Source organism: Choloepus didactylus, chromosome 5, assembly GCF_015220235.1.
Source record: "Choloepus didactylus isolate mChoDid1 chromosome 5, mChoDid1.pri, whole genome shotgun sequence".
Classification (NCBI taxonomy): Eukaryota; Metazoa; Chordata; class Mammalia; order Pilosa; family Megalonychidae; genus Choloepus; species Choloepus didactylus.
In genome coordinates, this window is record NC_051311.1 from 130,238,067 (window position 1) to 130,249,404 (window position 11,338).

At 37.8% G+C, this 11,338-nt stretch overlaps 1 protein-coding gene across 1 annotated transcript; it reads left to right on the forward strand.

Moving 5' to 3' along the window:
- The first annotated feature begins 10,121 nt into the window (after window positions 1–10,121).
- On the forward strand, window positions 10,122–10,966 carry LOC119534985 (5'-deoxynucleotidase HDDC2-like). Its single transcript, XM_037837517.1, has one exon. The coding sequence runs from the start codon at window positions 10,128–10,130 to the stop codon at window positions 10,737–10,739; it is 612 nt and encodes a 203-aa protein (XP_037693445.1). The 5' UTR covers window positions 10,122–10,127; the 3' UTR covers window positions 10,740–10,966.
- Window positions 10,967–11,338: the final 372 nt, after the last annotated feature.

The following is an 11,338-nucleotide window of genomic DNA, read 5'->3' on the forward strand; positions in this document are numbered from 1 at the left end:
TAGATAAAAACCAGAAAGTGACCCAGAACACCAGTTTCAGCAATGCACCAGCTGGACAAGGTCTGCTAAAACCACAGGGACCGTGCACTTGGTGAAACCAGGAGTCTGCATTCTGAAACGAGTGACTAAGCCAGCTGAAAGTCCCGCGGCCGTGCTGTGGTGTGGGGAAACTGAGAGTTGGCATTTGGAGACGGACTAGTTCTTTTAAAAAAAAAAAAAAACCAGGAGCGACTGCAGTTATGACGGTGAGAACCCTCAGTGAAGCACGGCAGGAGTGGGCTGTGCCAACCTCTCGGTGTCTGGCATGGAGGATAGACTGCTGCTGATTCCCTCAGAGCCAGGGGGCCAGGGGGTCAGAGGGGAGAGCCAGAAGGAGAAAGAAACCATGCTGCTTGCAGCCAGATCCCTGGCGGGCTGGAGATACTCCTGTCCAGGGCCGTACCCACAGCCCAGAGCCACACCAGGAAGCACACGCCACAACATCGGCTGTGAACAGTGGCCTTGGGTGCATACACAGCTAGTTGTCTGGGAGCTTGGAAGGCGGAGCTGTGCAAAAAGTGGGGGGGTTGAGATGCCCCATTCAGCCATCTTTGCATCAGTCTGGGAGCACTCCTGCACAGCTTGGTGGCCTGGGGCTTCCCTTGAGGGATGGTGGACATTTATGACATAGCACAGCCTTCCCTCAGCAGAGGTCCTGGAAGATCACAGCTGTGAAAGGGGCCTGCTCGGAAAACCCAGGGACTTGTGGGTCAGCGGCAGAGAAAATCTGGGGCAAAACTGAAATGAAGGCTTAGACTCTTGCAACAGCCTTGAATCACTGGGAACACCTGGAAGGTTTGAATATTAAAGCTGCCCTGCCTCCCTAACCACCCAGACACACGCCCCACATTCAGGGCGGAGAGCACCAAAAACACACCCAAACTGAGTTCACCAATTGAACCCCACAAGAATCATTTCCCCACACACCACAAAGACAAAGTTGAGGAAAACTGACTTGAGGGGAATAGGTGACTTGCAGATGCCATCTGTTGGTTAGTTGGAGAAAGTGTACGCCACCAAGTTGTAGTTCTGAAAAATTAGACAGGTATTTTTTACAACTTGAAAGAACCGTATCAAGCAAAGCAAATGCTAAGAGGCCAAAACAACAGAAAATCTTAAAGCATATGATAAAACCAGGCAATATGGAGAACCCAATCCCAAACACCCAAATCAAATGATCAGAAGAGACACAGTACTTGGCGCAGTTAATCAAAGGACTACAATCAAAGAATGAGAGCATGGCACAGGATATAAAAGACATGAAGAAGAACATGGCACAGGATATAAAGGACATAAAGAAGACCCTAGAAGAGCATAAAGAAAAAATTGTAAGAGTAAATAAAAAATAGAAGGTCTTATGGAAATAAAAGAAACTTGGCCAAATTAAAAAGACTTGGGATACTCATAATATAAGATTAGAGGAATTTGAACAATGACTCAGTGTCCTAGAGGACCACAGAACAGAAAATGAAAGAACAAAAGAAAGAATGGAGAGAAAAATCAAAAAAATCAAAATGGATCTCAGGGATACGATAGATCAAATAAAACGTCCAAATTTAAGACTCATTGGTGTCCCAGAAGGGGAAGAGAAGGGTAAAGATCTAGAAAGAGTATTCAAAGAAATTGTTGGGGAAAACTTCCCAAAGCTTCTACACAATATAAATACACAAAGCATAAATGCCCAGCGAACTCCAAAAAGCATAAATCCAAATAAACCCACTCCAAGACATATTCTGATCAGACTCTCAAATACTGAAGAGAAGGAGCAAGTTCTGAAAGTAGCAAGAGACAAGTAATTCACCACATACAAAGGAAACAAATAAGACTAAGTATTGACTACTCTGCAGCCACCATGGAGGTGAGAAGGCAGTGGCATGACATATTTAAAATCCTGAGAGAGAAAAATTTCCAACCAAGAATACTTTATCCGGCAAAACTCTCCTTCAGATTTGAGGGAGAGCTTAAATTTTTCACAGACAAATGCTAAGAGATTTTGCCAATAAAAGACTTGCCCTACTTCAGATACTAAAGGAAGCCCTACCGACAGAGAAACAAAGGAGAGAGAGATAGAATTTTAACAGACATATATAGAACCTTACATCCCAAATCACCAGGACACACATTTTTCTCTGGTGATCACGGATCTTTCTCCAGAATTGACCATATGCTGGGACATAAAACAAGCCTCAATAAACTAAAAAAAACAAAAAACAAAAAACAAACAATTGAATATATTCAAAGCACATTCTCTGACCACAATGGAATACAAATAGAAGTCAATAATTTTTGATTTGTAACTCCACTGTTTACTTCCTACATGATATAAAATACACAAACTCTAATGACAAATCAGTAGTTTTGGACTTAATGTAAAATATGTAATTTTTGACAAGAACTCTATAAAGGTAGGGGAATGGAGGAGTATAGGAACATAGTTTATGTGTCCTATTGAAGTTAAGTTGGTATCAAAGAAAAACAAGATTGTTATGGATTTAAGAGGTTAATTTTAAGCCCCACAGTAAACACAAAGAAATTATCAGAGAATATGACCATAGAGATGAAAAGTAGAGTACGGGTTACAAGAAGTGGGGGAAGAGGCAATGGGGAGTTAAGAAACAAGAGTAGGGTTGCTGTTTGAGGTGAAGGGAAATTTCTAGTAATGGATGGTGGGAAGGTGATAGCATTACAACATTCTAAATGTGATTAATCCCACTAACGGAATGCTAGGGAGGGGGTGGAATGGGAAGATTTAGGCTGTATATATGTTCCCACAATTGAAAAAAAAAAAAAAAAAAAGACAGTCTAAATAGATGACAATTGAATGCCAAGGATGATCCTGGATAGGATCTGAGGATGGAGGACAGGAGGCTCAAAGGGACATAGTTGAGACATAAGAAAAAAAAAAAGAAGGAAATATAGAATTCAAGCTTTGTATCAATGTTGAATTTCTTGAACTTCTTAGCTGCACTTAATGGGATTGCATAAAAGAATGTTCTTGCTCATGGGAATTGTATATGTGAATTATAGTGTTTGTTCAAGGATGTGTGCAGCTAGCTCTCATATGTTCAGAAGAGAGAGCAATAGATGATGGATGATAGGGAGGGTAGGAGGGAGGGAGGGAAAGAGAAATGGTGGTGTGACAGGATGTTAAAGTTGGTGGATCGGGGTATCGGGGGAGGGGGATCAGGGTATGCTGGAGTTCTGTGTATGGGGTTTGTATTGTTTTTGCAACTGTTCCTATAAGTTTGAATTTATTTCAAAATAAAATTAAAAAAATAAATAAAAACGAAATAAACCACACATACAAAAAATAAATCAATAAAGTCATGGACTGTGTTTACAGAAATAATCCTCAGGATATAATATGAGTCATTCAGTAATTTTAGATTTGAAAGAAACCAGTTAACTAATCCAGTCTACCTGAGGCCCCAAAAGCTTAAATTACTTACACAAAGGTGCACTAACCAAGACCAGAACCCAGGGATGGCTGTGCCTCCTTAAAACCGAGTAAATTAAATATGTAGAGACATAAAAGCAGAACATTATGTGGGGAATTAAGAGAATGGAGGCGGAGGCTTAGAAAAACAGATCTCTTGTGTCTTCACAGTTTCCTTTCATCTAAACTCAGTGAAGAGTTTAAAATTGAATATAGGTAAGTTGGCTAAAAAACTATAATTCTGAGTCATCAACAGCATATCTGAAAGGAACAACGTAGCGAAGTCTGGCAGCTCCTATTTTTCAGATTAGAAATTAACTGCTCGGTTGTCAGGATGAAATGGTATGTTTTGTTATTGAAAAGGCAGCTCTATTAGCCTCTTTGGGCCACAAGGGCCCATTTATTTAATTACTTCTTACAGGACGCTAAGTGGATCCTTAGTTACCAGGCCAAATTATTGCACCTTAAAAGGTGAGGGACAGTTTCACTTTGACGAATAGTAGGTTTTCTTTTCTTTCCTTTCTTTCATTTATTTTTTCGCTAAAGATATTACATAAAGAATTGAGAGAATCCATTTTCTTTTTACCTCTGGTGAAAATGGTTTAGGGCCATAGCTTATTTGACTCACCTTTAATAAAATATAGCAGTTATAGAAGTGAAAGTATGATAAATCCTCTAAAAAAGGAACCCCAAAATTATTTTAGATTTCTTGCTTGAGACTCAAGACTTATTAGAGATTTAAAATGAGGAATTTTGAAACCAGAGAAAGAAAAACAGGTTAAAATCATGTTTAAAATTATTTTTTTAATAAAGCGTGTAAGAACAGCTTGATTATTATGGTTAAGCATGTAAGAATATAAAAATTTATTTTGTATAATGTTTTTCTTTATGCTAATGTTAGGAAATGCTAAGATCTCAAAAGGGTCAACAGTAAGAAAGGACTTATAAAAAAGTTAAGACATGGAATAATGTACATGTATGTTATGGGTAAGTATCACAATAGAAATATCTTAAAGATATTTAATTGTACCAGCAGACAGTCTATCAACCAGGTTTTCTTTCAGATTCTTTGTAGGTGTGGATCATATTTGAGCTTCGCTAGTCTACTATCAAGCAATTGTTATTGTTGGATTATAAATTTCATCCTATAAGTTTTAATTCTTAGTTTAGCATGCTATAATGCAGTGACAATTCTAATCCTTTAAAATGAACTCTCATTGGTACTCACTTTAATTATTTTGGGATAAAAATAGTGTCTCCCTTCAGAAAATAAAAGCCCTGTCTGATTCTATTAATTCTCAGAACTTTCCTGTGAGGTATGTGGAAACATTTATCTCTCTTCCCATTGGATGAATAGGAGAACATTCATGAGATGAGAACCAAGCTCTTCGGGGTTAATTTATAAATCAGTAGGGATAAATGAGAACAGAAATTTTATCTTTTTACTCTTGGGGTTTGGTATTCTACCTTCTAAACTTTTGCTTGTTGATTTTAGTTTGTGGCAAACTGGCATGATTTATAATTCATTTAGTCATAATGTTTGACAGTTTAGGTATCCATCTAGATGCAGTTTGGCTTTCTTTCTTCTAACGCCCCTTCCCAGTGCTGGAATGGAGGTGATGGGTAATAGCGCTTAATGATGAAGAATCCTGGTTTTGGAGGCACAGACGTGGGACTAAATTCTCGCCCTGAAACTTATGAAGAGTGTGATCTTAGAAAGTTTACTTAATCTGTCTGAATCTATAAAAAGTAAAAAGAGATACATATCTACATCATATAATGCCTACATTATAGAGTTTTTATGGAGAGGAAACCAAAGATTGATTCTAAAGTATCAGTAGTACAATACCTAACACGCTGAAAATGCCCAATAAATATCAATTCTTATTATAACTAGAAGGTAAGAAACTGTTGTTGTTGTTGTTTTATAGATCATAGGTTGCTCAGGCAATAAGGGATTTAAACTTTACTTAAATTATATAAATATGTGTTTCACTATTATTTTTGTAAGTAAAGAGTTCCATCTCTATTTCTCTTCCTCTTCAGTAAGCCCAGGATCATGAAGTTTCATCTCTGTGGAAAACCCTATTACTATTACTATTACTATATTCAAGAAATCTAACCTTTTGAATTGGAAAAGAGGTTTTCATTTCCTGATTTTCATGGCACAGATAACATTTTAGCTATTGAGCATTTGTGGAAGCATCCAAATTTCAGAACATTATATATTGAAACTTGCTGCTTGATAAGCCCCAGCTTAGAAACAAATTATGTTTCCAGTAAAGTATGTTGCCACTTTTACTAAGAATTTTAAATATTGAAGTCAAACAGAAAGTCCTTATCTTAATCATCTAAGTGACTAAAACTGGTACATGGTCGTGAACACCCATATTGGTGTTTTTTATGTTAGGATCACCCTGTACCCAAAAGGATAACTAATATTCTATTACTGTTAATATATTAACCTAAAGGCAGGACTAATTCATGCTTTCCACTGAGTATTGTTGACTGCAACCTCAGTAAATATTTGTTAAGTTGGTTAAATATCATTCCTTTGTACATGAAAAACTTTATTTTATAGATGCTATTTTTTAGTACCTTGTTCAAATCAGTATTTGGGCTTGAGGAAGACACATCACTTGTTTATTTCTTTAAAATACATCTTATTTGTTTTTTATTATAATTTGGATTTGATTGGTGGCTTGGGGGAGGTTGTCAGGAGAGGACCTCTTTGGAGACATGTTGAAGTTGACCTCTGAAAGATGAGGAGTTAATTATCCCAAGGAGGATGCACAAGTGGTTCAGGCAGTGAGAATAGCATGTGGAATGACTCTGTAACAGGAAAAACTTGGCATGTTCAAGCGTATGGATGAAGGCCAGGAGCATTGGAGCCCTTGCCCAGGCCAACCTGTGACCCTGACCAGTCCATGATAGGCTGTTTGCCTGGGCTCTGAAAAGCCGTGATTTGGCTTGTATACAGTTCTCATTGGCTTCCTAGCTATGCAAATTGACAGAGGAAGTGCCCTTCCTTTGCCAATTTGCATAGGCCCTGTTTCACAAGATTTGACTCAAAAATTTCTGCTCTTGAGGGATTTCTCTTTGGAATCGGCAAATTGCCACAGCAGAAAGCCTGTCGCTGATAAAAACTCTCTGGCTTCCACACTATGGCCTTTTCTATTTAGCTGTACAGGAATTTGAGGCACAGAATGAAAAGTTAGTGAAAGAACTATCAATAGTCCATTGATCCAGTTCCAGGTTTCCTTCATTTTGAGTAGAGAATGACAGAAAATAATCTTCCTTCAGGACAGAAGCTGAGCCCTGGAGGAAATGGATATTAAATTCTTCTCTTTGCAGTCTTCTAAAATATCGCCAACCAACCAGCCAACCACAGTCTTAAACAGAAGCACAAATGATCTAGGTTCTGAGCATGTGCATGAAATCAAAGGCTGAACAGTGGAAGTCATGCTTGTCCCTAGTGGGAAATTGGGACTCTATTGTTGAACATTCATCTCCTGCACAAGTTGAAAATGCAGCCCACAACCCAAAACCAAAGCCTTTCACAGAAGTTGGTTGGTCATAGATCATAGAACACAAATCTCAGAAGATAGCTCAAATATAACAAAATAAATCCCCTCATTTTGTAATTAGGGAATGCCAAAGAGGTTAAATGACTCTGTTTATCTATGAATACAGATGAAATGACTTGCCTAGGGTCACGCTGCTAGTCAGAGATGGGCTGGTTCCAGAACCAAGGGCCTAATTTCCAATCCAATGCTGTTTCTATGAGGACTTACTGACCCCAAATAAGCAAATTTTTATACCAGCACTAAAAAAGGAAAAACAAATATTAAACATAAAACAAAATGATTCATAAGATTATACCTAAATTGGGAATACCTTATTAATAATATCATTGTGAACACCTGAAATGCAATTTGAAGACACCAATGCCACTTTAAAAATTGTGAAAATGCCCCATCATACAGATTGACATGAATTTTCTCATAAAACAGAAGATTGCATATGTTCTGAATCCAGAGCTGTTCCTTTCCTGCTGTGATTATCACCACTACCACCTCCAACATGTGCTTCTTGGCTCATTAATTTTCTGCTTCCTTTCAAAGGGAAACAAATTCTGACATTGCTTGTCCCATGGTGAATCTTGGCCTTTTACTCTTAATTCCACCCTTACTGATGTCAGAAATGTGATGAATTCTGGAAATAAAATCCACATCTGAAAATTCCATCTAGTCTAATTTCACGAGAATTGACTGGGAGGAAGTGCCTTAGCATTATGGATCTGCATGTATAAAGACAATGACCTAATCATATTCTTCCCTCAGCTGTAGTCTTTAAAATGTAGGTAATCGAATAGCCATCAGATATATAATTATATTTGAGATCAAAGAAGGAAATGAAACTGGACTGTTTGGTTTTATTTAGCAATTCATCTCTAATCAGATTTTCCCAGTTATGTGGCCGCTGCATGTGCAGTTTTAATGGAGGGAAGATATCATTCACTTCCCAATTGGACCTGATGGGAAGATCTGTCCATTTGTCCTCAATTACAGCACTAAAACCTAGAAAAATCGTTCTTGAGATGAGTGTACCTGGAGGGCGTATCTTAGCACAGGGATTTGCTTCAAAGTTAAATTTGACTCTCAATTTCTTTTTCTGTTGCTTTTGTCCCAGCCAAAAATTATTTGAAAGAAGTAAAACAAACACACCAGTAAACATACTCATGAATATGTTAGTAATTAATATTTTATAATATAGCATAACAAATTTTGACATTGGGTAAATGCAAATTCTTATGCACCTCAGTGTCTTCAGCATATTTTATGCAAATAGTAGTTAAGAATAAAAATTCTAATTTCAAATGAAGAAAATTCATGACATGCATCCTGGGTTGCAGTTTAATCACTGTATACCCAGGAAGGTATCGACAGTTGTCCCGTGGAAGCTATTAAAGTTGCTGTCCAAGGTTAAATGAAATTGCAGTTTATCAGTGCAGCATTGAGAAAATAAGGGAATCTGTTCATGGCTCTTGATTAATGCCAAGCGTGATCAACACAAGGGGGTTCATTAAGCTATACATCATGTGGGTAATTTAACATGTCATTGCGCCTGCTGTCTGCTTTGTGCACAGCCCTGAGTTTCAAAGTTGTATCCACGATGCCACTGAATTTTAGTCAGGAGAGTTCCTCTTATGACTTTTGCATTACATTTTCCATTATGCTTGCTATTTTTTTGCAGACATCTTAACCATTTAATATGTTTTGGGGCAAAAAATATACTCAGCTTCTTAGTGAGAACTCCTCACTCACCAAATACTAAAATTTACTAGGAAACTCTTCCCCTTTTGAATTTTTCTTTTTCCCTTATCAATTATACACTTCTTAAATCTGATGTGACATAGAATAAAACCTTATTCAAATGCTTCAACTCAATGCATGTTAATTTTTAGTATTCTTAATTATTTACGTACTATAGTTAGATAACTTTCACATGACTCATTTTGATTTCCTTGTCATTTTCTCTTAAGTAGTTTCCTTATTATTCTCTATTTATATGGGATCCATTTTAAAAGTTGATCAGGTTTGGGCAAATATTAACCACAAAACTGTGGCCTGTGGTAGATTATTAGTAAATTTACTATGTATTGGAATGTCATTTAAAAAATAATTGTTATTGCCAACATTTCCATGTCATTTGGGGAGATATACCAGACATGATAAATGAGGGAATTCTTTGTGTATATGTTTCAGAGATTTTTTTAATGATCTTAATTTTTCTAGACATGAAAAGCCTTTATCTAAAATGTAAGGGCTATGATTTTCATTTCCAGTTTTATCTAATTTTTTTCTTTAATTTTCTTTACAAAATTAAATTGGCTAATATTATTACTGTTGAGTAGAATTTGACCTTATTAAAGGAATAAAATATTTCTATGTAAAAGACTAAAAAGCTGTGGTTTATCATTTCACCTTATTTATTTGTTATCTCATACATGGAATTCAATATAATCATGCTTTATCATGCTCACTAAAAAGTAGGATCTCCCAGTCATAGAAGATTTATGGGATGCAATGAACTAGAGGCCAAGATCTCAGCCATAATGTTGACGGTTGTTGCAAGGAAGTACATGGTCAGAGAAATATGACCAGGATAGATGCCATCTTAACACTGACAATTCTGACTCCAAGAATCTAGTGAGTAGGCTCATGTTGTTTCCTCTAGAATCCAATGAATACACACACTAATCAGTAATCTAGATAGAGCCCTAAAAGTTTCCAAAATGTCCAGCATGACAGTTGTATTGTGATGACTGTGACTTTGAATTTACCAGTGTTTGGAATTATGTGTGAAATGTCCTATCAAATTTGGACATTTTAAGTTTCATTTAAAAATGGACTCCCATGTAACAATGTAAGGCTTTTAAAGAAAAAAAAAAAAAAAACAACACAATATAATAGGGAAATATTTTGTAGGACCTAAAATATGAAAGAAACTATCATCACTGATGTGCAAAATATTGAGCTGTTTGTTGAGGGTGATAACCTTGTTTACATCTACCATTCTTGGGAGGAGATGGTTGTGCCATTTAAGAGCTGGTGAGGCTTCTCATCCCCCTCTTGATTCTAGAGGCCTCATGGCCGCGGCTTCCGCCGCCTCCTCGGGGCACGGGGCCCTGAGCCTGCTGCGGTTCCTGCGGCTCGTGGGGCATCTCAAGAGGGTCCCACGGACTGGCTGGGTATACAGAAAAGTAGAGAATCCAGAGAGTGTGTCGGATCACATGTACAGGATGGCAGTTATGGCTCTGGTGACCAGGGACGACCATCTTAACAAAGACCGATGTGTACGCCTAGCCCTGGTTCATGATATGGCAGAGTGCATCGTTGGGGACATAGCTCCAGCAGATAACATCCCCAAAGAAGAAAAACACAGGCGAGAAGAGAAAGCTATGACGCAACTAACCCAGCTCCTACCAGAAGACCTCAAGAAGGAGCTCTATGAACTTTGGGAGGAGTACGAGACCCAATCTAGTGCAGAAGCCAGGTTTGTGAAGCAGCTGGACCAGTGTGAGATGATTCTGCAGGCGTCCGAATATGAAGACCTTGAGAACAAACCAGGCAGACTGCAAGAGTTCTTCAGTTCCACAGCAGGGAAGTTCAGCCACCCTGAAATAGTCGAGCTTGTTTCTGAACTTGAGGCAGAAAGAAATGCTAAAAGAGCTGCAGCCTCCAGTGAGCCATGCTCCTGAGATGGCTCCAAGTCATGGTGCTCCCGGGACAGACATTTTCTTCTGCTTTATGGCATTGTGTTTTGCCCCTATGGGTCTGTTGATTTCCCAGATGTGTGTCTGTTTATCTTCAGTTGTCTGAAGTGCAGCAAGAAGCGTGAAGTAATTTGAGCAAAGAAGCTACAGAATGGGGGGTGGTGATTAAGGTGCCACCAACGAAGACGGGGGTGGGGGGGAGGCACCTTTTCTGTGAACTGAATAAATAAATGTTTAAAACCTAAAAAAAAAAAAAAAAAAAAAGAGCTGGTGAGACCAGGTGCCAGCTTTTTTGCCAGCACACCTGAATAATGGAATGTTATTTTAATTTCAATAAGATTTTTTGTGGGTCGTGACTTGTTATCTACAATACTCTCAAAATAGACTGATAATTTAAATTGGGTGTTTGAAAATATATTTTAATTAGGTCCAAGACTAAATTAGAATGGTGTTTAATGAACACAAAACATTTTCAAAAGCAACACATCACAAAGTGTTTTCTTTCCTGGTATGTAAAGTAGAGGGGATGCTTTTCACTTGTCAGCTTTCAGTGACAACTCCCAGTCATTTATTTTAACTGTATG

Bases quoted from the DNA above. Each gene is read 5' to 3' on its own strand.
- LOC119534985 (XM_037837517.1), top strand. From the start codon at position 10,128: ATGGCCGCGGCTTCCGCCGCCTCCTCGGGGCACGGGGCCCTGAGCCTG.